The 25,964-nt window shown below is 42.3% G+C and overlaps 9 protein-coding genes across 11 annotated transcripts in view; 4 read left to right on the forward strand and 5 right to left on the reverse strand.

Moving 5' to 3' along the window:
- Window positions 1-25,964, reverse strand: part of LOC129790123 (WD repeat-containing protein 19) — an 829,031-nt gene that overhangs the window by 802,844 nt on the left and 223 nt on the right. Inside the window, exons 2-4 of one of the 3 annotated variants that reach the window (XM_055827390.1) lie at window positions 22,456-25,959; window positions 22,011-22,380; window positions 21,806-21,945 (exon numbers count right to left, since the gene is read on the reverse strand). In XM_055827390.1, the coding sequence (XP_055683365.1) occupies window positions 21,846-21,945; window positions 22,011-22,380; window positions 22,456-25,959 (3,974 nt within the window). In that variant the 3' untranslated portion in view covers window positions 21,806-21,845. Of the gene's footprint in view, window positions 1-21,801; window positions 21,946-22,010; window positions 22,381-22,455; window positions 25,960-25,964 lie in introns of those variants that run through there. The other 2 variants (XM_055827389.1, XM_055827391.1) reach the window with 2 other exon arrangements.
- LOC129790155 (protein O-mannosyl-transferase TMTC2-like) overlaps window positions 1-25,964 on the reverse strand; it is a 433,518-nt gene that overhangs the window by 274,759 nt on the left and 132,795 nt on the right. The gene's annotated exons all lie outside the window — the stretch shown is intronic.
- The window catches only part of LOC129790211 (serine/threonine-protein phosphatase PP2A 65 kDa regulatory subunit), a 620,353-nt gene that overhangs the window by 87,306 nt on the left and 507,083 nt on the right, over window positions 1-25,964 (forward strand). The window lies entirely within an intron of this gene.
- On the reverse strand, window positions 2,638-4,471 carry LOC129790245 (probable ATP-dependent RNA helicase DDX28). Its single transcript, XM_055827675.1, has 2 exons — window positions 3,449-4,471; window positions 2,638-3,383 (listed from the first exon to the last, which is right to left on the reverse strand). Exons 1-2 carry the CDS (start codon window positions 4,274-4,276, stop codon window positions 2,694-2,696), a joined length of 1,518 nt encoding a protein of 505 aa, XP_055683650.1. The 5' UTR covers window positions 4,277-4,471; the 3' UTR covers window positions 2,638-2,693.
- Window positions 4,396-5,966, forward strand: LOC129790254 (general transcription factor 3C polypeptide 5). Its single transcript, XM_055827686.1, has 2 exons — window positions 4,396-4,565; window positions 4,629-5,966. The coding sequence occupies exons 1-2, from the start codon at window positions 4,401-4,403 to the stop codon at window positions 5,907-5,909; spliced, it is 1,446 nt and encodes a 481-aa protein (XP_055683661.1). The 5' UTR covers window positions 4,396-4,400; the 3' UTR covers window positions 5,910-5,966.
- On the reverse strand, window positions 5,935-7,283 carry LOC129790361 (protein l(2)37Cc). Its single transcript, XM_055827840.1, has 3 exons — window positions 7,150-7,283; window positions 6,894-6,998; window positions 5,935-6,816 (listed from the first exon to the last, which is right to left on the reverse strand). Exons 2-3 carry the CDS (start codon window positions 6,979-6,981, stop codon window positions 6,083-6,085), a joined length of 822 nt encoding a protein of 273 aa, XP_055683815.1. The 5' UTR covers window positions 6,982-6,998; window positions 7,150-7,283; the 3' UTR covers window positions 5,935-6,082.
- Window positions 12,312-14,287, forward strand: LOC129790230 (T-complex protein 1 subunit theta). The gene is made up of 2 exons (XM_055827651.1): window positions 12,312-12,452; window positions 12,601-14,287. Exons 1-2 carry the CDS (start codon window positions 12,393-12,395, stop codon window positions 14,176-14,178), a joined length of 1,638 nt encoding a protein of 545 aa, XP_055683626.1. The 5' UTR covers window positions 12,312-12,392; the 3' UTR covers window positions 14,179-14,287.
- LOC129790382 (uncharacterized) lies at window positions 14,189-15,090 on the reverse strand. The gene is made up of 2 exons (XM_055827865.1): window positions 14,709-15,090; window positions 14,189-14,637 (listed from the first exon to the last, which is right to left on the reverse strand). Exons 1-2 carry the CDS (start codon window positions 15,019-15,021, stop codon window positions 14,294-14,296), a joined length of 657 nt encoding a protein of 218 aa, XP_055683840.1. The 5' UTR covers window positions 15,022-15,090; the 3' UTR covers window positions 14,189-14,293.
- On the forward strand, window positions 15,156-19,870 carry LOC129790137 (kinesin-like protein Klp61F). Its single transcript, XM_055827451.1, has 4 exons — window positions 15,156-15,339; window positions 15,435-15,991; window positions 17,252-19,372; window positions 19,440-19,870. Exons 1-4 carry the CDS (start codon window positions 15,266-15,268, stop codon window positions 19,760-19,762), a joined length of 3,075 nt encoding a protein of 1,024 aa, XP_055683426.1. The 5' UTR covers window positions 15,156-15,265; the 3' UTR covers window positions 19,763-19,870.

Genomic DNA, 25,964 nt, shown 5'->3' on the forward strand with positions numbered 1-25,964 from the left:
GATTCTTTCTTTTGTTAAAATTGATACCTTGCCAGGGAAAACAGAAGAATATCAAGACGATTAGATAAGATTGAAGAGGCTAAACCAAATATAGAAGAAAGGAAACTCCTCGCTGGCGAATTGAGTAATAAAATTGCACTGTATCTAAACCCACTATAGAAAAAATACTCCAAAAACATTGGCCACAAAGTAGGGTGTAAAAGACGTTACATAAATCACAGATTTGATTGAAATCAATGATCAATTGATGTTAAGAATGTTCATTCAAAAAGTAGAAAACATTCAAGTGCAAAAGGGAACTTTTCAACGGTTCCATGAAACATCCCCACTTTGATTTCTGTCATGAAAAAAAAAACCCAGAGAATGCCGAAAAATGGCTATAAAAAGGACCGAAACGGTCAATTCTCTCTCTTGCTATTTTAGCTCTGTGCGTGTGCATGTCGTCGTTTTTGTTTCACTTTAAATTTGCCTCAATTTGTAAAATAAGTTTGTAAAGTAGATAAGTAGAGTAAAGGAGTGTTGTGAGTGAAAAATAAGGACTTTTATTAGTTGTTCCGGAGAAGGAGGAAGCCTGGAAGGGAGAGAAGAGAGACACAAGAATCGTGGCTACCGGAACCGTTAATTTTTTGTTCCTCCGGAGCCCGATTCTAACCTTACTCTTTGTGTCTCCACAGGTATGCCCAAAAGAAAGCCCCCACACTGCTCTACCACTGAATACTAATGCTATCGCCCTGTATATTTAAAGGTATGCCCAAAAGAAAGCCCCCACACTGCTCTACCACTGTCACTAATGCTATTGAAACCTGTATTTAAAGGTAACGCCCTTATCAATTGAGATTGATGCACTCCACTCCGGATTCTTTGAGGAAGAGTGAAATCCAGTTGGTATTCTCAAACAAATCAAAGTGCGTAAAATATATGTGAAGATATCTGCAAGAATTCGCAATTTATACATTAATAATAGTCCCCTAAAAATTTACTTTTTACACGAAATTAGGATTTTTATTTAGGGATGTATAGTGTTGGAAAACACAAACAGAGTCGCTAGAACATCGTTTAAAACGCAAAGAGACTCCATCATAACAGTATGGGACGGAACATATACTATACTACCACGCATTAAGTATCTCAAAAAAGATTCGTAATCTAAACAGACCAATAAACGTGAGTTCATCAAACGATTTGATCCTCAAGTTATCTAACTAAGAGTAATTCAATACAACCGCAAATTGTGGGCTAAGCATGCTAAACAAGAGAAGGTCGTAAGTTTGTTCGACGCTCGACCATTCTTACGACCTTCCCTTGTTTAGGCTAAACTTTAGCCCATATCATAACTAATGAACACCACGAAAGCCCGGAGTATGATTTTTATGAATTAAATTCATCACAAGAGGAGGACTCAGATTTTCTTAGAGACGGCACAGAGGACGCTGGACTTGACATCTTCATGAGTCCAGAAAGAAGTAGTGAGAGATCTACTAGGTGGCGCATAAGTTAATGCATGATTTTGCATGTAAAGCAGCCTTAAATCATGCATTAACTTATGCGCCACTCTATATAAGTCTGGATATTGAAGACCTTGGCGGTCTATTTTCCTCTGGGTGTTTCCGAAGTTGAAGATAATTAATTTATAAAATAAATTTTCCATTTCTTAAATAAATTTTTTTGTTAAATTTGCATGACAAAGCGAGCTTACCATCTTCTTTAGAAGTTTCAGAGCTTTTTTTTTCTTAATTGGCTTTTCTAACTTTTTTTTTCTCTTGGTGCCATATGGCCCATAACTGAATCAGTCCAAGGGCTCATACATTTAAAAAAAATACCACCCTGAAGTTGCATCACCAAAGAAAATTATTGGAAAAATTGATTTTATTCATCTATAATTAACTTTTTAAAATTTCTTATTTCACTATCTGATAGGAAATGATATAATTTCACCGTTTTCATCGTTCCATATAAAAATTTCATTAGTTTTATATAAATCTTTCACGATTTAGAGGTATATTTCAAACAAATTTCACAAATTTCACCATCATCGCTACCCATATGTAATATTTATTTTAAGCGCTACAAGGTACGTTTCCAAAACCAGATCCACCAATGATCAAAGGCAAGATTACGCAAAGGACAACATCCTAAACAGGCAGTCCTTTGCATAGCATTCACATCACGCTTGTTTGCATATCACGATGATTTTGGAATGGCACTGCGAGCACTGAACTAAGTCGGTCACACCAAGATCTCACGAAACCAGTGCCAAAAGAGCTGGTTAAGAAGCGGCAGGGATGTTTTTCCGAGTTCAATAAAATAATTCTATGGGGGTTTTGAAGATCAGTTCATCCGGAAGCGTCCAACGCTTCAGGATTCGACGCTTCCGGATGAATTGAGGTTCGAAATCCCCCATAGCTAATAATAATATACGTCGGGAACAATCAATATTTTAATAAAATAGAGCGGAATGAACTATCAGCTAATTCAAATGAAGAATTGGACAAACTTTCTTGCCTTTGCACCACAAGAAACCATGAATTCAAACAGTTTCAAACGATGACAGAATATGATTTTTTTTTGTCTATTTTGTCTTGATTCTAAACTAAAAATATTTACATAAACTCCGCAGAATAAAAAGAAGAAAAACACTCACATTTTAAAAACTGCAGCATTTTATTCGCTATCTCATATCAGAAATCACTAAACTAATCCCTCCGTATATTTCTAATAATCTTCCTCCTGATGATGTTCGTTATGTTCCCATCAACATTGGGCAAGACAGTCCTCGTCCTTGCTGCATGCTCAATTTCCTGCACAATCTTCAGTTCCCTCATGCTGGACACGAAATTCGTTATGCTACAATTCTGCACACCACCGAGTCGCCCTGTGCGACCACATCTGTGAATATAGTCCGCCATGTGGAGGGGAAAGTCAAAGTTGATGACTTGGGAGACGTGCCTGGTGTCCAAACCGCGACTTCCCATATCCGTCGTGGAGAGAACTTTAACTTCTCCCCTGCGGAAGCGTTCAAATTGATCCACACGAATGGGCATTGGCATGTCGGAATTGAGATTGATGCACTCCACTCCGGATTCTTTGAGGAAGAGTGAAATGTAGTCCACTGTGGGGGTCTTATTGCCGAAGATCATAACGGAGTTGGCTTGCTTGAGGTTTGACTTGACGATGTTGAGTAAATTCGGGGGCCTGTTGATTTTACTCATTCGCATAAATTTCTGCGGGACATTGGGGACGAGTTTGTGCAAATTGGGCGTCCGGATGTCCTTCACCGTGGAAACATCTATGATCTTCGTTAGCATGTCGTCGCGATTGAGGGGGATTGTGGCTGATACCATGACCAATTGAACTCCCGTCTCACTGGTGAGATTTTTATGAAACTGAAAAATAAAGAAAAAGAACTTAATGTTCTCTTGAATCAAGATTTTTAGTGGGAAATACCAACCGGAAATCTTCGAAGGAAGGAGGATAGTTTTTCTGAGAAACTATCATCCAGAAGGGTATCTGCTTCATCCAGCACCACATGCCTCACGGATCCCATGCGATAAATTTGGGCACCAGTTAACTTATTTACAACACCCAATGTTCCCACAAGGATGTCCACGTCTTCAAAGGCAGGATTCATAATTTGCTGCTTTGTACTTCCTCCAAGAACGACTTTTACACGAAGATTGTGTGGCTCACATAGCTTCTCAGCTACTTCACCAATCTGGCACGTTAATTCCCTGCTAGGACTGAGGATGAGTGCTAAAGGAGTGTTGAAGTTCCTTGCTTTTGGGGGATTCTGATTCCTCCTTAGAATTTGCTCAATAATCGGCAGAAGATACGCCATCGTCTTCCCACATCCTGTTTCTGCTGCAATCGTTGTATGATATCCCTTGAGAATGTCAGGAATAGCAACTTCCTGAATCAAACTTGGCTGTGTTATTCTGTAAAATTCCTCCGCTGATTTTATTAGTTCACTCCGAATACCCAACTTATCGAAGCTAACTTCCGCTGAACTCAACCTCCATTTGTCACTAAAGTAGAATGGATGAATCTGGAAGAAGTCACCTTTGGATTTGTAGTGATGCCACCCCGTGGAAGCCAGCGGAATACTACCAAATGCTGCATCTTCTTTCAGCACACTTCCTTCCCCAAAGTACAAATCAAATTCCTTCCTCTTGCAGGTTACTATTGGGATTCTCTTGGCTTTTTCGGGATTTACAGCCACCGACGTTGCCATAAATCTTTGGGATATGATCCAGGAACATCTTGAGCTTCTTCCCAGCATGATTTTGTTATTTTTCTTTGCTTTCTTTCACCGCGAAATTTGAAATAAACTTCCTGCACAATTTTTACTTTTTCTCTCGAATTTTTGAGGTTATGTTAATTTGTTTACAAAAACATCACGCGCGATGGATTCGAATGATTCTGTTAGCTTCCAGAATAGCGAGGAAGATCTCGTGGAACAAAGTGAGTGTTCAGTGAAGAAGACAGCAATCCTTGTGGAGTACCCTGGACAAGTGAAGAATATTAACAAATGCCTGGAAACACTCGGAGGACTCGGCAAAATTTCTGAGGTTAGGTTTAACATTTATTCTCTTGAATTTCTTTCATTTCACAACTTCCTGGCTAATTTACAGACTTTTGAGAATGAAAAACGACGCCTGGAGGTGAAATTTACTCCGAAGAATCACTTCAGTAAATCCGTCTTTGGCGATGAGCACCCAACGACGGGACTTTTGCTGAAAGTCAAAATCCCCCGGAAGCGTTTGACGAAAACTTTGGATGTTCCTTCGGAGAAAGTGGAGATTGTGGCCAGAGTTGACAAATGCTACCAATTCACGGGGCTCTGTGACTTCCAACTCCTGCCCATTGTGAAGCGAGATGATGGAAGAGTGGACATGGTTTATGAGGAAATGATTCCCACGTACAAGGATACTTATTCATGGCTTACTGAGAAACCCAATGTACCCTATTTCCTGCCACCATTGCTGTTCTCTCGCCTTGATTCGGTGCAGCATAAAATCTTCAAACCCACCATGACCACAGAGAAGGGAATGATTGCTCCGAGGATCTTTCAACGAAAGAAGCGAAGCAAATACAATGTCATTGCGTCATTTAATCTGCATGATACCCTACCTGAGAGGATGAATCCTGCCGCCGGGGAGATGCTTAAAGTGAAATTTATTTCCCCGGAAGAATTCAATGCTGTCAAGAGAACGCTGGAAGATCGACCAATTTGCTCCCGGATGGCGCTGTGCTTCCTGTCAAAAGTACAGCTTGCACGCGTGAAGATCATCCTCCCCACGCTTGCCTTCTTCTTCAACTCAGGCCCATGGAGGGGACTTTGGTGTCGCTTTGGCTTTGATCCTCGCAAACACTTCGAAGCCCGCCACTTCCAGGTTCTCGACTACCGGCTGCGCAATCAAGTGGGTGCCCGGCACTACGTTAATCGCAAAAGTACCTACGCCGTTGGATCCGTGAACAAAGTCAGCGTGTCCCAGAGGAAGCCCAACAATGTCGTTCAGCGAATACGGCAGGAGGAGGAGAAGGACACGGAGGATCGTGTGATCTACTCGCCGTACTTCGAAGTGGGCAAAATGCCCGAAGCCCGGCAGATTAACTACCAATACTGCGACATTCGCGTACCCAAAATCCAGGAGATGCTCGAGAAACTCCCTGGGCCTCTGTACGGAACGACGTGCAGCGAGAAATCCGGTTGGCTCCCGCCGGGATTTGAAGTTCAATGCCGCGAAATTATGAATGAACTCCTCCGGGAGCACTTCCAGACGGAAATCCTCAAACGGGAAGAGCTTGAGGAATCCGCTGAGGAGGAAATGTCCAGCGATGAGGAGTCAATGATGATGGAGGATGCCTTCGAGGATATGGACATCGATGAGAGTACAAGGGAGAGCAAGTAATCTCCGGAAAGGATTTTGTAAAAGATTTTTTTTGAATAAAAAATATTATTTAATCATTTTCTTGCAGAAAAGGAAGCTTAATTGAGAACAAATCAGCAACTTTTCCTTTTCCATCCAACACTAAGCAAATGCACTAAATGCTGATTTTTCTTTTGAAATTAAAGAAGAGAAATTTACTGCGTGGGCAGATTGAGTAGAAGATTCTGCCCAGGTGGGAGGTAGGTGACGCCACGGGCGCGGGACAATTGATAGGCAATGTCCTCAGCTGCTTCAATTCTTCGCAATTCCACAAGACCATCACCAGCCTGTGCCAGAGATTTGGCCAAAAGTTCAGCAGCTTGTGCATCTCCCTCGGCAGAGATAACCGTCGCCTTCTTCTGCTGTTCCGCCTTCTCGACGAGGAAACGCGCCTTTTCCGCTTCCTGCTGTGCCACCTGCTTCATCTCAACGGCCTGCGTGAATTCCTTCCCAAAGGTGAGATGTGTGATGGAAATATCATCGAGGATGACACCAAATTGCGAGGCACGCTGCACCAGATCCTCGCTAACCTTCTGCGAGACCATTTCTCGTTGCGTAATCAACTCACCGGCATCAAATTGCGCCACGACGGCCTTCAAAACTTCCGTCGTGATGGACGGGAGTACCCTCTCGTCGTAATCCGTCCCCAGGATCGTGTAGATTTTTGGCAATTGATCCGGAAGTGGTCGAAACAGGATCCTGAGGGTGATGCTGACATTCTGGAGATCTTTGCTACCCGTCACGACGGGGATGTTGCGTGGTTGGGAACGGATGTCAAAGATAATTGGTCGTTGCACCCAAGGAATGAAGAAATGCGTCCCTTCGCCAACTACACCGGGCTTTATTCCCGTGAATCTGTCAAAAATTACCGCTCTGTGCCCACCATCAACTGCACGAAGCGCACAAGAGTGATAAGAGTGAGGTTTATTTTGATTTTCCGGAAACTTTATGCGGGGAGGCTCTTACCATTGTACAGGGCTGAGTTGACCACACCACCCACCAATGCTACTCCTAGCCCAATCTGCCCGACCCTATTGAAGAGCTGTGCTGCCATTGCTTCACCTCCGTGTCCTAAAAAATGCAAAAGATTATCTTTTTATCACCCATGCCCGGGATTTTTCCATGTGAGGATTTCATCACATCCCCTCGGAATGACATTTCCCACTTTTTCATTGCAAATCCTAGCCAGCTGTGACGGGGACTTCCTCAAAGGCATACTTACTTGGTTCTTTGTAAGGATTTTCGGGAATTTTTCACTGTTTTCCACAATTTTTCTGATCAATTTGCCGAACTCGCCGAAATGGATTTTTTTCTAGGTTATGTTTTCTCTCTCGAATTGACACGAGATATCTTTTTTTTTTTTTTTTTTTTTTTATTTTAAAGCTTTACGGCCCCAGCCTTTTCAAGCCACAAGGCCAAACGTCATTTGACGTCTACACACAATATACATATACTCTTATATTACTAGTTTGTTTGAATTTGAATTTTTGTCGTTGGTTTAATTTGTTCTGGGTTTGTTTACTCTTATTTAGGATAGAGTATTATCCTGTTCTATAAGGATGTATCATACCATAATAATATATGGTAAAGTTGTACATTCTTATTGTTACTTATAATATATGAGTGAGTTTGTTTGTGTTTAAATGTCTATGTTGTTTTCCTTGGTGAACTCGTAGATTTCTATCAATTTGTTTGTCTTGTTCTCTTTGAGTATGCTCTGGAGGTCTGGGGCGTTGGTGATAGATTTGTACTTCCTTCTTGAGATATCATACTTTTTACAGTTTATTATGATGTGATTCGCGTTTTCTTCTGTATTGCAAAGATCGCATTGATCGTTTTCGCTTATTTTTATTTTTTTAAGGAATTTCTTATCATAAGAGTGTCCGCTTCTAAGTCTATTTATTAGTTTAGTTGCTCTAGCGTTTAGTTTTTTATTTTTGAACCAGGGTTTATCTTCTAATTTGTTATTTCTTATCTGTTTGTTGTATTTACCTACATTTTCTGTTATGTTTTGATAGTCTGATTTCCATTTAACTTTAAGATTTTCTAGTATTTTTTCTTTATCTAATTCTTCTGTATTTGTTCCAGTTTCTTCAAATTCTTCGTAATTGTTTTTGATGTAGTTTATGTTTTCAAGTTCTCTATATTGGTTTATAATGTTGGGACAGCTGTCTGGCCCTTGTATTCTTCTAATAAGATGTTTTATTGTGTTTTTTTCATGTTCTAATCTAGTTGGCATTTCTCCTACGTCTGCTAACATAGATGTTATTGGTGTGGATTTTGTATATCCCATTACGATTCTGAGGGCTTTATTTTTAACTATTTGTAAAATATTTTTTTCTAATAGATTTTCCTTGTGATCCCATACTACTGGTGCAGCATAGTTGATTCTGGAGTTGATTAGAGATTTATATATCATAATTAATGATTTTGGATGGGCTCCTCCCCTGCTTCTGCTAAAGATTTTAAGGAGATTTGTGTATTTCTCACATTGTGCTTTTATTTCTTTTTTGTGGATTTTGAAATTAAGCTGTTTGTCTATATATACTCCTAGTATTTTGTGGTATCTTTCTTCTTTTATTTTTATATTGTTAATTTTTATTTCACCTTTATTTTTATTTGTGTTATCGAATTGTATGAATTTGCATTTGTTTGGGTTTAGTTCTAGATCTAGTTTTTTCAGTTCTGTATTGAGTGTTTCGCATAATTTATTTGCGTTTTGGTATAGTTTAGTGTTGTTTTTTCCTGAGACTATTAGTGTTATATCGTCTGCGAATTGTAATAGTTTGCAATCTGTTGAGTTAATTTTGTGTAGATTTATGGTATATAAGTTAAATAGTGTTGGGCTTAGTATGCTACCTTGCGGTAGCCCTGTGCTTGTTAATATGGTTTCTGTATAGCTTTCTTCGTCTATTATTATTTCTCTGTTATTGAGTAGGTGTTCGAGCCAGTTTGTTATTTCTGTGGGAAAATTAAGTTCTCTTAGTTTTTTAATTAGTGTTTCAATGTTTACGTTATCGAATGCTTTACTAATATCTGTTATTATAGCTATGCTTTTCATGCCTCTTTTATTATTTTCTTTGATAGTATTTGTTAGATTTAGTAAGTAGTCTGTTGTGTTTCTGTTTTTTCTGAATCCATATGTATTATTTGGTAGTATTTTGTTGTTATATACTAAGTTATTTATTTTGTTTATTAGTATTTTATGAAAATTTTTTGCTAGTACATTGAGGAGTGCTATTGGCCTATAGCTTGCAATGTCCGTTTCATCTTTTTTTGGTTTTAGTATAGGTATTATTTTTGATTTTTTCCAACTGTTAGGAACTATTTGTTCTCTCCATGTCTTGTTATATATATTTGTTATGGCTTTAATGTTTTCGTCCGATAATTTTTTCATCATTTCATGTGAGATTCCGTTTATGCCTGGGGTAGTATTTTTGTTTGATTTTATTATTTCTTTTACTTCTTCAAATGAGCAAAAATCATAGTCTATATCTATAGATTGAGTTGTTACCGTTTTGTATTCTTCTTCTATGAAGTTATGTTCTATAAAGTCTATTCCTTGTTCCTTAGTTTCTATAATGTTGTTTCTTCTTTTAATCTTTTTATTGTTAAATCTATTTATTTTCTCCCATATTTCTAAAGGGCTACTCCCTGGATTTATACTCTCTATAAAAGTAATCCATGCTTTCTTCTTTGATTTCTTTATTTCTAGCTTAAGTCTAGCTGTTATTTTTCTAAGTTCTTTAGCCGTGTAATCTGTTTTGTGTTTTTTGTACAGTTTGAATTTTTCTTTTTTTATTTTCCACAGTCTTCCTATTTCTTCAGTCCACCAATATTTTGGTATATATTTGTCATTATTATCTTTGAATGTTTTAATGTTATTGAGTATTATTTTCTTTATTTCTCCTTCGATTTCTTCTGCTGTTGTACATTCGTTTAGATTTAGGTTGTTTTTTAGTTGTATTTTTATTTCGCTTAAGTCTAATTTAGTCTTAAGTTTCTCTTGTAAATTCTGTCTTTCTACACTAATGTTTATATCTATAGGGAAATGGTCTGATCCTATTTCTGTTTCGTTTACATTCCATTGAACTTTATCTATTAGGTTGGGGGATATTAGAGTTAAGTCTATAGCTGATGTTGTGTTGCGATGACTGCTGTAGTGGGTGTGTTGTCCGTCATTGATGCATATTAGGTTTGATAATGAGATTAGTTCAGCTATTAAGACTCCTCTTCCGTTGTTTATTGAGTTGTTTTCCCACATATCATGTCTTGCGTTAAAATCACCACCTAGAATCACATTGTTTTTGTTCACTAGCTCATTTAAAAGTTTTCCTAGTTTTTCTTTTATGTCTTTATTTCTAGTTTGGGGTGGGATATAAATTGAGATCAAAATATAGTCTTTATTTTCTTTTTTTATTTGCACTTCTATAACTTCTAGAGGTTCTAGATCACTTCTCACTTTGCTTTTGCTTATTATTTTGTTGTTTATAAGTATACCTACACCTCCGTATCCGTTTTCGCGGCTGTGGAGGTGTTTCCTGAATCCTGCTATATTAATTTTTGATTTTTTGTTTGTCCATATTTCACTTAATAAGGCACATTCGATTTTATTTTCGTTTATGTACTGTTCTAGTAGTGATTTGTTTGATTTTAGGCTTCTTATATTAATTTGTGTTATTTTCATTGGTTAGATTCTGTGTTAGGTTCACTCATTGTGGCTGTAGTGCGTTAGATTGTCTTCCAACGCGTCTCGGATGTACTCGATTGTTTCTTCGAATGTAGTTCCTTGTGAGTATGCCATTTTGCTTATTGTTTGCAAAATGTCGATTAGGATTTTGTTGGTGTTTTTTAGTTTGTCGTTCTCTTGGTTTATTTTTATGACTTGAGCCATGCTTTCATTTTTGATTTGCGTTGGTGTTTTCGGTTCGTCCTCTTTGTTTTCTTCAATCATCTTTATTGCGTCCCGATAATTGCATTTAGCTTCGATCATTTTTGTTTTGATTTTGATCTGCCTCTTTCTTTCTGGGCAGTTCTTGTCGTTTGTTTGGTGTTCTGTTGTATTACAATACTTGCAATAAGTATTGCAGTCATGGTTTTTAGTGTTTTCTTCGGCGCATTTGGGGCACCGTTCCTTGTTTTTGCAGATTTTCTTGAAGTGCCCATAGCATAGGCATTTTTTGCAGTAAGTTGGTGGAGGGACGTATAGCCTCACTCGGAAGCTCGCTCCAAAGATTTTGATTTTTTGGGGGAGTTTGAACGACCTGAAGGTTACTTTCAGTTTGTCCAATTTTTTCAATGATTTGTTTGATGGGTTGTAACTCATCATCCTTTCCATTTTGATTACGATTTCATCGCTTTCTGTTTCCTCTTTTAGTTCATTTTCTCCGAAGTCGATTGGGATGTTGTCAATCACCCCAACTGAGATTATGTACACCTCCGGTACATATATCTTTTTGTATTTTTTGATCCTTAGCAGGTTTGGATCTTGCAGCAGTCTATTTGCTGCATCGTATGTTTTAACTGTGACTTTGTGTTTATATTGTGATAGTTTTTTGACCTCAGCGACCTTATCTCGGCCGACTGAGTTGCATACATCTCTGGCCACTTCTAATGTGCTTGAGGTTTCCTTCTCAAGCATCACAACGAAGGGGCCTTTGTCACTCCTGTTGTACTTCAATTTTTCTTCTTGCTTTGATTTTTTGTTGAGCTCTTCGGTGGAAATTTCGATTTGTGTTGTCTGTCTTTTTTGTTCCTCCATCCTTGGTGTAAGATCCTTTGTTAAAGCTAAGATTTCGGCTGTTTCTTCTTCATCTACGGCCATGGTCGTGCATGTCTCGTCTCTTTGTGTTGAAGAGGATGAGGCCTCCATTTTTTGCTTTTTTGTCTTCTGTGGAGATTTTGATCTGTTTTTTTTCTTTCCTTTGTTCATTGCTTCTGTTGTTTGACTGGAATGTGGAAATAATTCATTATTTTGTATGTTATCATTTCTTTTTGTATTCTTTTTAATTTTGTTTTTTAGTATATTGAGTAGTTCTTTGTTTAATTCTATTTCGTGGTAATTTTTTATTGTTATCACTTCATTGTTAAGTTTCACTTTGTTCGTGCCCTTTTGGGCCACTTTATGTTGGGAAAAGTCACTTAATTTGGGTAATTTTTTATATTCACTGGTGTTTTATTCCTTTCTTATTTGAATTCAATAGTTTATCTTTGATTTACTATATTTATTTTGTGTTTTTAATATATTTTTGTTAGAGCTCTTTTGTTGCACTTCTTTCCACTTTCGATTGAAGTTTTGAATTTTCCAGAAAAAGTTTATTCTTCGCACTGCTGTTGTGTGTTGTTTTTTGACAGCTGCGGTCAAGTTCCGACACGAGATATCATTTTCTTTCTGGAAATTTCTTCCAAAGTGAGGTTAAGTTGTTGTATTTAGTGCTTCTGTGTGTGAAAAATCTGATCGGAAAAATGGCCCTCTCAGTCCCCAAAGCCCCCGGAGTATCTTCAATGTTGAAGGATGGAGCACGGGTGAGTGAAAATGATCCCGCGGAAGTGGAATTTTGCAGAATTTCACAGTACTTTCCGTGAAAATTCACAAAGAACACGCCTCGTGACTGAAGCGCATGTGATTCCGGGAATTTTTCCATTGAATCCTTTTATTTTCTCCCCCTTGTAGATGTTCAGTGGACTCGATGAGGCGGTATTCAGGAATATCTCAGCATGCAAGGAATTTGCACATTCAGTGCGTTCAGCCTATGGGCCCAATGGGATGAATAAGATGGTGATTAATCATCTGGAAAAGCAGTTTGTGACCTCGGATGCGGGTACAATTATCCGGGAATTGGATGTAGAGCATCCAGCTGCACGATTGATGGTACTCGCAAGTCAGATGCAGGAAGCTGAAGCAGGGGACGGCACTAACTTCGTGGTTATTCTCGTGGGAGCACTTTTGGAGGAAGCTGAGGAGCTTCTGAGGCTGGGTGTGACCACCAGTGAGATTGTTGAGGGTTACGAGAAGGCCCTGACGAAGGTTCTGGAAATTCTGCCTGAACTCGTGTGTCACGAAGTGAAGGATTGTCGGGATTTTGGGCAAGTCCGTGAAGCAATTCGGGCTTCAATTATGTCCAAACAGTACGGGAATGAGGACTTCCTGGCAGAACTCATTGCCAAGGCGTGCATTTCCATCCTCCCTGAGAAGACAACCTTCAATGTGGACAACATACGTGTTTGCAAGATTCTCGGGAGTGGCATTCAACGCTCTGAAGTGCTTCATGGGATGGTTTTCAAGAGACAAGTTGAGGGTGACATCACAAGTCAGCGTGATGCAAAGATTGCCCTTTTCTCCTGCCCAGTGGACATCATTCAGACGGAAACAAAGGGAACGGTTCTCATTAAAACCGCCGATGAGTTGAAGAACTTCAGTCGTGGCGAGGAGAGTCTCCTGGAGGAGCAAATTAAAGCCATTGCAGCCACAGGGGCGAAGGTTGTTGTATCCGGTGGGAAGTTCGGGGACATGGCGCTGCATTTTATGAACAAATACGGCCTCATGGCGGTGCGCTTGCTGTCAAAGTTTGATCTGCGACGCCTCTGCAAGGCTGTCAATGGAACGGTGCTGCCCCGTCTTACTGCCCCTGCTGCTGAGGAGCTTGGATACTGCGACAGTGTTGCTGTGGATGAAGTTGGAGGCACCACTGTGGTTGTTTTCCGCAGTGAAGGCAGCGAAGGACGTATTGCCACGGTTATTATCCGGGGATCCACGGACAATGCCATGGATGACGTTGAGAGAGCCATTGATGATGGGGTCAATAACTTCAAGGCTCTCACTAATGATGGGCGCCTTCTGCCGGGAGCTGGAGCCGTCGAGGTGGAGCTTTCCCAGCGTCTAGCTGTCTTTGCAGACACCCTCCCAGGGCTGGATCAGTACGCTGTGCGGAAGTTTGCAGCCGCCCTGGAGGTCTTCCCCAAGGCCCTGGCTGAAAATACCGGCGTCAATTCCACGGAAGTCCTCCAGGCTCTTCATCTAGCTCATCGTGGTGGTGCCGCTACGCAGGGCTTCAATCTCGAGAGTGATCTTCCGGGAACACTCGATGCAAAGGAAGCCAAAATCTTCGATGGATACTCAACGAAGGTTTGGGCCCTCCGGAATGCCGTGACAGCTGCCACAACCATTCTCAAAGTCGATCAAATTATCATGGCTAAGAGGGCTGGTGGACCGAAGCCACGACAAGCTCCCGGAAGCGACGATGAAGCTTAGAACGCGCGCCCGGAAACTTCATCACTTTTTCCTTCTTCTTCTTAAGCTTTTTTTGTATTAACCTCACAAAGATCTTTCAGAAAATACATCCAGTTTCACTAAAATAAAATTTTTTTTATCCTAATTTCCCCCCACTTGATGAATTCTCCCCGTGTGTGTCCATCTTGTAGTACATCATGTCCTGGTTGTACTTCCGCTTTGAATTCTCATACATATCCACGTAAATCTGCTTATCGTCATTCCCCATGCTCCTCCATCGCTGTGCCAGCTGCCGCGTCAGCTCCTGTTTGCTAGGCTCCGGATCTCCCGGTTGACGTTCACTTGCAATCTCATCCAGGACAATTGATCGCTGCTCCTGACAGTACTGGAAGAATGCATTTGGGGGCTTCTTCGGGGCATTTGGGTCCTTCTCTTTGGGCTTCCTTATGCCCTTCGCGAAGTCTCCCTTTGTTGGGAATCCTGCAAATGTTTTCATCTTTACTTAAACTTCCTTTTCTTCGTGGAATGCATTGAATTTGACGATTTCTTACCGGATTTCCTGCGCTTCTTCTCGGGGTTCATTTGATCAGATTGCGGGAAAAGCGGCGGTGGGGGTGGCTCAAGACGCCACGCGGGATTGTGCCTATCAAGGCGTGTCTGCAGCAACTTGACATCCTTCTCGCAGGCTTTGGACATCTTCTTCATCCGGTAGAGACGTGCAATGAGCCTCTCATTCTCCTTCTGCAGATCCCGGCACTTTTTCTGGAAAATTCTACTACAATCCCGGTATTTGTCATCGAGAGTCAATTCAAAAGCCGCCGGGGAATTGTCTGAGAATTCATTGGGAATGTCCAGGAAGTACATTTCTTTGCTTTTTATTTACTTTATTTTCTACTCAACTTTGCTTGACAGATGGAGAAATTTCGACCACCTTGAAGTTTGGGGGATTTTCGAAAATTCGAAAATCGATGAATTTGTCTCAAACTTCAGTTTGGTTCGTCGGGTAACGGCATACTTTTTGTATTCAAAACGATTTGTCACTGAGCGTTGCTTTTTCTCTTCTCACTGTGTGTATTTTAGCAAATTTTCCACAAATTTCCTTGTGAAAATGGATTCAAGTGGTGCCCATGGGAATCATAAATCAAAGGGCAATCAGAATATACAAGTTTATTTGCGAGTTCGGTGAGTTTTCAAGGAAAAAATGTGTCCCCTTCGAGGAAGCATCATTGCGTTCTCTGTTGTGAGACTGATTGGGTGATTTTGTGTTTTTCTTGCAGCCCCCTCTCAATCCGGGAACAATCTCTGCGCACCATTGAGATCGTTGATGTACCATCGGCACGAGATATCCAAATCCGGCAATCCTACGATGCGAAAATCACGAAGAAATTCACCTTTGATCGTGTCTTTGGGGCGGATTCCAAGCAAAAGGATGTCTACAGCAATGTCGTAGCCCCCTTTATTGGGGAAGTCTTGAGCGGATACAATTGCACTGTGTTCGCCTATGGACAAACGGGTACGGGGAAAACCTTCACAATGGTCGGGGATGACTCAACGGAGCTGAGGACATCGTGGGAGGATGACTGCCCCATGGGAATCATCCCGAGGGCAGTGGTGCACTTGTTTGATGAGCTACGAATGATGGATGTGGAATTTTCAATGAGAATTTCCTACTTGGAGCTGTACAATGAGGAGCTCTGTGATCTCCTTGGGACAGATGACAGCCTCAAAATTCGCATTTACGACGATTCATCCAAGAAGGGATCAGTCATTGTCCAAGGACTCGAAGAGATTCCCGTGCATAGCAAAGATGATGTCTACAAGCTCCTTGCCAAAGGTGAGTGGAAGATTAGTCTTTAAGAAAAAGGAGTCTATTCATTTTTATTCGGTGGAATTATTAACATGCAATAAAGGCAACGTTTTATGCATTTTATTCGAATTTGCTCACAGAGGTGTAGTCAGAAAAGTCTTCAAGGGGGCAGGGTTGTAGCCAGAAATCTTATCAATGTGTTTTCATTGTTAGTTTTTTTTTTCATTTTTAAAAACATTGAAAATGGTTGCAAGAACAACTTGACACTTCTTTACAAACGTATAACATTTTTCTTCTAACGTTTAATGTTAATTTTTAATGTTTGACGATTTTTTTTCCAAATTTTTGACGTTTTTTTTCTAAGTTTGACTGTCTATAATAAAAATTGGCGTTTACTCTCTAACGTTTTAAGATTCTTCTCATTTTTAACATATTTTTCTAAAATTTGACATTTCTTTTACAATTTGACGTTTCTTTTATGAAATTTTACTCAGGGATGTAGTCAGATAGTCTTCAAGATTTTTTGCAAATTTTTGACGTTTTTTTTTCTAAATTTGACTGTCTTTAAAAAAAAATTGACGTTTACTCTCTCTCTCTAACGTTTGAAGATTCTTCTCATTTTTGACATATTTGACATTTTTTTTACAATTTAACGTTTCTTTTATGAAATTTTACTCAGGGATGTAGTCAGATAGTCTTCAAGGATCCGGGCTGTAGCCAGAAATCCTTTCATTGAATTCTTAGATTTTTTTCCCCATTTTTTAGAACATTAAAAATGGTTTTAAGAACGACCTGACACTTTTTTTTTTACAAACGTGTGACATTTTTCTTCTAACGTTTGACAGTTTAAAAAAACAACAGTTGACGTTTACTCTCTAATCTTTAAGGGTTCTTCACATTTTTGACAAATTTTTACTAAAATTTGACATTTCTTTTACAAAGTTTGACGTTTTTTTTTTATAAACTTTGACATCATTTGACGTTTCTTTACTAAAGTTCTAATATTTATTTTACAATTAACGTTTATTTTCTAATTTTAATTTTTGACGTTTACTTCCTAACGTTTGATTTTTTAGAAAGTTTTTCTATAGATTTCTATTCTGAGAATTTCTTTGAATAAGGACCATGTCATGCTCAAAAGTGAATAAAGTCCTTCATTATAACAATCTCCCTCCTTGAGCTAATTTTAAGGATTTCCCTTTCAAAAATAGGAGTAGAGAGTTCATAAAAACAAATTTTTATTTTAAATTAAAAAAAAAAAAATGCCTTTTCTGTTCCAATTGAAAGGCCAAGAACGTCGCAAAACAGCAGCAACACTCATGAATGCCCAATCATCGCGCTCCCATACGGTCTTCTCAATTTTGGTCCATATAAAGGAGAACGGCATCGACGGGGAGGACATGCTGAAGATTGGAAAGTTGAATCTCGTAGATTTGGCCGGGAGTGAGAATATCACAAAGGCTGGAAATGAGAAGGGAATCCGTACGCGTGAAGCTGTTAACATTAATCAATCCTTACTGACGCTGGGACGTGTTATTACGGCGCTGGTGGAACGGCAGCCACATGTGCCGTATCGTGAATCAAAATTGACACGATTGCTCCAGGAGTCCCTCGGTGGGCGCACAAAGACGTCAATAATTGCGACAATATCGCCGGGAAGTCGGGACATGGAGGAGACACTGAATACCCTTGACTATGCGCATCGTGCGAAGAATATCCAGAATCGCCCGGAGATTAATCAGCGGCTCACAAAGAAGACTGTCCTGAAGGACTACACGGAGGAGATTGATCGCCTAAAGAGGGATCTCAATGCAGCACGCGAGAAGAATGGGATTTATCTGCCGGATGATGAGTACAATGATATAATGATGAAGATGGAATGCCAGACGAAGGAGCTCAATGAGAAGATTCACATGATTCGTGCGATTAAGGGGGAAATGGAGAAGAAGGAGAAGATGTTTGACGAAGTTCAGCGGCACCTCGATCAGAAGACGCGCGAACTGAGGGCCACATCGGAGAATCTCAATCGTACGAATCTCATTTTGCGCGATACAAAAGAAACCCTGAGGGTGGTTGAGCAGCGCTACGAGGAATCCTCGCACCTTGTGCAGGTGCATCAGAAGACGGAGAATATTCTTGCGGGTCAAGCAAGGGAACTCGTTGGGGTGGCTGATGAGGCATCAGCCCACACGTATGGACTGCATGATGCCATCCAGCGACGTCGGAATGTTGATGAGGTCATCAGGGAAACTGTACGAACCTTCGGGGATGATCTTCATGCGGAAATGGACATGATGAAGGAGAGGATTGTCACCTACTTCAGCGATATGTGCTCTCAGTCCGTGGCTATTGAGGAGGAGTTGGTGAAGAATCGCATGCGCAGTCGCGACAATGCCGAAGAGCTGCGGAAGAAAATTGAAGAAATGGAAAAATCAAATAATGCATCCTCAGAGGAATCCCAGGAAATCTTCAATGCTTTCCGGGGGAATCTCCTGAGGGCTTCCGATGAGAATTTAGCTTGCCTAGTGGGATTGCTAGAGAAGGCGGAGCAAAAGCAGAAGAAGCATCATGAGGAGAGGAAGATGCAATTTGATGAGATGAGATCAATTGAGGAACGAAGTCGACGCATTGCGGCAGATTTCTTCGGCAAATTGCAAGCATTCCCGAGGAAGATGCGTGAGAATACGGATGCTTTTGTAGCCAATCACAGGGAATTCTTTGCACAAGCTAAGCAGTACAATGATGTGACGCTCCATGAACGGAATGAGGCGATGAAGAAGGAAGTTGAGGAGAATCAACGCACACTGACGGAAGTCTACAAGACCATGAAGGTAATTGAGGAGAGAAATCGCGCCCTCCTGACGCATTTGACGCACAATGCTAACGATGGAAAGGCCTTTGCTGAGAAGCTCAGTGCGAACAATCATCAAGTGTCGGATTATCATGAAAATATCCTCAATGTCCTGAGCACAGTGGATGCCGATCGATGTGGAGCAGAGCAACGTGCCAATGATATTTCCAAGGAACGCATGGAAGTTGTTGGGATTGTTGTTGGACAAAATGATAAGAGTATTGCCATTCTCCAGGGAGATGTGAAGGCCATTGTTCGGGAGATTGAGACAAAGAAATCCCACGGAGAGAAGAATATTGAGGAAGTTAGTGGGAAATTGGATGCAAATCACCTCAAGGCGAAACAGCAATTGCACAGAGACACTTCGCACATCATTGAGAAGGTAAAACTCGAGGAGGAAGATGCTGCAGAATCCCACAAATCCGTCCAAATGGAAATGAGCAAAGCGCGAGAAAATTCATTTGATTTCAAGGAATCCACATGCGAAACCATCCAGAAGATGCACGACAACATCACCGAACTCTATACGACAAATTTGAAGACTTATACATCAACAGGTATGTAATTTTTTTTTATTTTAAATGTCCTTTAGCTGATCAAAATGCTTCATTTTTTTGCCCTCAGGTGAGACGCCAATTCGAAAGGAATTCACCTACAATCGCGTTTTGGCAGCTACGTCGCCTCATGAGAGAATTTTGAATCGTTTCCGGGCAAATTTGAGAGCAGCCGCCGAAAGCAGCGCAAGAGATGATCAGGAGAACATTGTGGAGGAGGACACAGGGGCACCACTAGTGATGTCAACACCAATTTCAACGGCAGCATCGGTGCTCCCCCCAAATGATGATCGATGCTTGAGAGAATTGAATTTCGACAAAGCACCGAGTTTGGGTAAAAAGAAAGATGATCAAACCAATTTGGCGCCAGACGTGTCGGCGGAGAAAATATAATTAACCCCTCACTTTTTTTTAAATTTAAATTTAATCAAGGATTTTATTTTATGTAATTATTTTGTATTTTTTTTTTAATCGAGAAAATTAAAAGATCCTGATTGGTAATATCAGCTATTTTGTAACAGAACGGTGATAGAGACATGCGGTAAACGGCAAAGTTTAAATATCGATCCGGCGACCATTTTGAATAACCTCAAAATTTTGTTTGGCCTATATCTCAACCCCTATTATAGCTAGAGATCTGAAATTTTGATATGTTGTAGGGACCATCAAGAGCTTTCCAACGATACCTTATTTTCAAAAATCGGTCAAGCGGTTTAGTCAATATGGCCGCCACAATTTTTTATTGAAAATCGACCATAACTCGAAAACGGCTTGACTGATTTTGATCAACCCGGGGTCAAATGAAAGCTCTCAACAAGTAACTGCTAGGGAGCCAAAAATCAGAAACAAAATTTTCTATAAATATTTCGAAAACGACGACATTTTTTGCTCACACTAGATTGGGGGCTGGGGTTGACTAGTTATACAGATAAAATAGTGTTGAGGATTTCTTACCCTCTAAGGAGGAAGATGGCAACGATGATGGGGAGTATAAAAGAAAAAGAAAAGGAATTAACTTAAAGGTAAATTTTATTTAGAGAAACTTAAATGAATAAACAAAGTCTCAATCCCTTGGGGGTTCCGTATCCGCGTTACCCATCGGGTAATGTCTGGGTAACAGGCTCCTTTGGCCCCGCCTTCCGCTCGTGGAGATTCTTTGTTGTAACCGGCACTCTTCCAACCACTGCAGGATCGCTCCTCGGGTGACCCGGGTGGGAGGACGATTCTGCTTGGTGGGGACGGTGAGGAAGGAGGGGCGAATCTTACTTTCCTTCCATTGTTTACGGTCCGGCCTGGGAGGGGTTACTCTTCCGACCAGAGGTCGGTCCAAGTGACGCTGGGCGGTGGCCGCTGTTCTCCAAAACAGCGCGGCGTGGAGTTCCCACTACCCCAGCTAGAGGCAAAAAGGATGAGGACCTCGTCGTCGCTACTGAGGCTAATAACCTCCGTAGCCTCCTCGACCGTTGGAGCCGTTGAAACGCAGAAAAAAAACAAAGAAAAAAGAAAAGAAAAAACCACCATTAATTTTTTTTATTTTTTTAATGGGGTTGGGAGGGGGAAAAATTCAGATTATTTCTGGCCTTATTCAGCGACCAAGAAACCATTGAAAATCGCTTGAAATCTTGAAATTTCAGTAGAAATTTCTAAAATTTCAAGGGTTTCTTGGTCGCTGAATAAGGCCCTTTATCTCATTTTTTAAGGGGCGGGGGGGGGGGGGAATATAAATTTAGAAATTCTCAGCTGCGAGCCTCATGGGGCTCCCGGTTCAGTGACGGGCCTCGCAGGGCTCTCGACTGAGATTCCTCAGCCACACCAGCTTGCGCTGATGATCCTGACGCATGGCCTCTTGTTCTGGAATACAAAAAATTAGACACAACAAAAATTTTTATTAAAAATTGTCCATTACCATTGAGTGGAGCATGTTTTGGGCATGTGCCCGCATGGATGTCTCCAGGCGTCGTACTGCAGCTCCGTAATCCTTCTTCATTTTCATGTAGTTTCGGAAGCGCTGCTATAGTTTCTTTTGCTCCCTCATGATGTTTCCGCGTGCCTCCATTTTTTAGTTGTTTAGCTGTGATTTTTTCTGTTTAGCACAAAACTTATTTCAACCGCACTCTTTGCTTTATGATTTTGTCTATTTTTGATAACGAAGAAAATCTATGGATCCGTTCTCAGGATATAGTCGTCCAAAGTTGACATGTCATATCTCGGGATCTACAAGTCCGATTTTGATCAACTCAAGCGCAAATGAAAGGTTTCGTGAAACCCTACAAACATTGCAACTTCGTGAAATGACCGCAAGAGGCGCTAAAATCAAAAACAAAATTTTTGTTGTCTGTTATTCGGCATGCGAGTAAGTCGAGTAGTCCTTCCTGAAAATTTGCCCATCCCCAATTTTCAGCCAACTTCACATTTCACTGACAAAGAAAGAATCACAGCCCGTAAGTTTTACTTAACTTCCTCTATAAGGCCACATTTAATTGGATAAATATACAGAAATATCCTCAATGTCTTTCAATCTATTGGAATCCACGGATTCACCACACATTGGGCAAGAATTTGTTGCATCAAAGACCCTGCAAAAAAGAAATATTTTTCTTTAATTTATTTATTTTACAACAATAAAAAAAATGGGAATTACCTTATCATGGCATCCTTGATACCGGGAAAGTCACATTCGGGACAAGCAGCAATGCCATCAGCCACAAGATGCTGCCCAGTTGCAATGCAAATGGGTAGAGTTGTCTTGCATTGGTGGCAGGTGGTTTCCATTGAGAGTAGTTGAACGCCACAGGCAGCACAGGGTGTCATCTCCAGGGTAGCTTCATCGGAGAGCTCCTTTATACCACGCGGAGCCTTCCGCACAATTCCCTCCACCTTCCGGGAGTACTTCTCATCGATCTGCGTCCGATACTCCGGACGCATGAGAGTTGAGGCGAATGTGAAGGCGGATGCCCTTAATCCAGCACGATGGCATTCAATTACGCTGGATGTTAGGATTGGGACGACGTCTGAAAGATTTTTTTAAACTCACTAATTAATACATCTCGCAGGCGAGGATGCCTGAAAATGGGATTTATCCTTACGTGTGGGGAATTGTGAAATGTTGGTGGCAACTTGAACTAAAAGTTTAGCCGCCTGCAGATGATCCCCAAGCTGAATGTGAATCCTCACAAGGATGTACCGATGGAGGAGTACCAGGCTACTCCGCATATCAGCCATAATACTGAGATTATTCCTCCGGAGTTCCTGGTACATGGAGAAGAGGAGATTGTGGGCACTTCTGTACTTCCCGGCGAGTTGCTCTTGATTGGCAATGATTACAGCTGCTTTGGCGGCTTCGCGGAATTCCTTCTTGGCCATGTAGAGGCGGAAGAGGAGCTTTGGATCCTTGGGCACACCATCCATCTCACCCAGGAGAAATTCAATCAGTTGCCCCGTGAGTTGATCATCATTCGCCGAAGCAACACAATCAATTGCCAATGAGAGGGCAATATTCTCATCATTGCTGAAAGCTGATGCCTTGAGGAGATGCTTAAGGGCTTTGGAGTACATTTTGGCCAGGAAGTAGTACTTTCCACTCAAGAGCGTGTACTTCTCAGCCTCAAAGTGTTGGGCAAGAACCAAAAAATCCTCCGAACGTGCCCCATCGTATTGCTCGAGAAGTTCCCCGAACTCCCGGACTTTATTCCGCCTCTCCGCCAGGGTGTAGGCTTCCTGTACTGATCCACACATGATTAGGTACTGAATTGCCGACTCCGTATCACCAATTTGCTGATAGAATCGTGCCAGCATCTTAGCTGCTTCAGCTGATCGTGTTTCCAGAACAATCTCCGAGGCTGAATGGGGATCACTGAGCTGATCTAAGTAGATTCTCACCACACTATCCAAATCTCCGGCGGCTGTGTACCCACGGATGGCATCCTGGAATTTCCCATCAGCCTCACGAGCTTTGGCATAGGCAGCGTGGAGTTTTAGGCTTGTCACGCGGTGCAGAAGCTCATCAACTTTCACCCAATTCTTCAGTTGGATGTACAGCCCACAGCAGCTGTCCCAGTTCCCGGCTCTCTCGAAGAGCATCGCTGCATCGGAAATCTGCCCCAGGGCACTCAGAGATTCAGCACAATCATTCAGGAGGTGCTTCTCATCCAATTCCAGCGCCAGCTGTATTCCCCTCCGGAAATCTCTATTCTTTATCGAAGTCCTCGCAATTCCTGCCTTACAGAGATTGATGTGCTCCTGCGTGTGACCACCGCCCTGCATTGCTCTCTCATAGTGCGCCAGAGCTTCCCCATGAGACCCCCCAAATTCCAATTGTCCCGCATACTCCCGCGCAATTGCCGGAACAGCCTCCGCGTCGATATTTTCCGCCAGGGCCATTGCTTCCTCCCACTGCAGGAGATCCCTGCAGAGCTCAAGAGCTTCCCGCGGTGCTACACTCCGGGCAAAGTGTCTCTTTGCCTCATCCGCCATGTCCAGAAGTTGAGCACAGCGCCCTGCGAGGAAGCTACGATCCTCAATGCCGAGCAGCTCCTCAAGGGCGAATACCATTGCTGGGCAGGAAATGCGCCTGAAGACACGAATTGCAAAGGCAACCTCCAGATCAGCTAGGGCGGCTTTTGCCAACTTTAGCCATTGATCACGATCATTGAGCTCCGTGCAAATATCCCATGCTGCTGGGAATTTCCTCAAACGCAGCACATTCCCAAGACGATCCGCCGCATCCGGAGCTACACGATGGGTATTCAGGGTGATTGTTGTTAAACCCCCACCAGCTACCCCGAGATTCAGTTCTCCGTCAAAGAGGAGGAGGGGTGTCTGATCGGCAAGAAGGCGCGTTTCCCCGACTCTGATAACGTGAGATTTCGCCACGGAATGCCGCACGTGGACGTACGTTGTGGCCAACTTATTGCCACATGCCACGAAAACTTGCGCCTGCAGCGAATCCCAGAGGACTGTGGTGCATTTCTTGGGGAAATCCGGAATTTGCAGCATCTCCTCTGTGACGGGGGAGTACAAAAAGCCCACATCGTGATCATCGACAACAACAACGCGTGTCCCATCGCAATCAGCATAGAGATTCCGGATACCAACTGCATGCCGATGCGTCACAGAGCGCCCCCATTGCTCCAGGGAGAAGTGCACGATTGCCCCCAAATCCGTGGCAAAGGCAAAGAAGTCCCCAGTGAGGGAAATACTCGTTATTACGGCATCCTGCATCCCTGTGATGTCATCAGGGAATTGTCGTGGATCCCGGCGTTCTGTTCCCTCACTCGGGGTACTCTCGATGGGATGCAGGAGAGCATGACGCCCACAGAGGACAGCACAGAATTCCGCCGTGAGACGCACCTCCTTCACCTCAGCCATGTACTCCCGATCACCCAGCAGGAGAGCCCCATCGCGCAGAGATCTGCCGAGATCGTAGAACCACACGTGATTATTCATCCCACAGACCAAATGCTGCGGACCGAGCCCAATAAAAGATGGTTCCACTTCGAGTGTCACAACAGCCGGAGCGGAGCGATTCCGGTCGGGGCTGCAGCTGAAGATTGTCACTTCCGCCAAGCTGCTGAGGAGGGCAACACGTGGTGCACACACTGCACTGAGGTGGTGCAGTTGCGTGACAAAGACACACAATCCCCCCTGGGCCGTGGCAACGGCCATAAGTTGCCCATCGGCACTCCAATCAATCCCCCTGGCAGCCGTGTGGTCAGGCAACGTGAGAATCTTGGCTGTTTCCTGCAAATTCCCCATGGCGTGAACTTTGATGCTATTATCCCCACACGAAGCCACCATACGCAGTGTGGCACTCACAGCAAGACCCGTCAGGGCATCCCGATGATTCTTAACTTGCCACAACTCCTGCCCAACTTCCCGGGGATGCGTGGAAATGGCCACAACGTGCCCGAGTGAGAACCCAAGCAAAATGTACCCATCTCCGAACCATTTATGCTGCAACAACGACCCATAGCGCTGCTGGAAGCCCAATTCTGTGGGTGAATCGGGTTCTGGGAGATGATACAGGTAGAGCGTTCTCTTGCCCAGGATGACGCTGATTGTATTCTCCCCCGGAACACGTTCATCTGTTTTCATTTCCGCAAAATGCATATCACTGGGCAGATCCCGCAACTGCACGACACGCAGGGAATCCCCCTCATCATTGCTCAGCGAGAGAGTCTTGTCGTCACTCCCAAGGGCCAGGATGTTCTCTTTTGACCACACACCGCAGGAAATGCGCTTTGCATGCTTCCCCAGGACTGGGATACGTCGTGTGGTTTGATTGTTGTAGATTGCGAGATTCCCCCGAGTCGTACCAACGGCAACAACCTGCCCCTGCTTAGCCCACATGATGCATGTTGGTGTATCACGCAATCCAATGTCAATCAGTTGCTTCTTCTGGGTGTTTGCATCCCACAGTAGCAGTTGCGACGTTCCCAGGCAGATTGCCCCGAGAATATCCCCATCGGCATCCCATCCAAAGCCACAGCAGAGACCCTGTAGGACAATACGATGCTGCATCTGTCCCTGACGATTGAACACACCAATAGTACCATCGCTGCCTGTTGTAGCTAGAAGAACTCCAGAACCTCCTGGA

The sequence above is a fragment of the Lutzomyia longipalpis genome, chromosome 2, assembly GCF_024334085.1.
Source record: "Lutzomyia longipalpis isolate SR_M1_2022 chromosome 2, ASM2433408v1".
Lineage (NCBI taxonomy): Eukaryota > Metazoa > Arthropoda > Insecta > Diptera > Psychodidae > Lutzomyia > Lutzomyia longipalpis.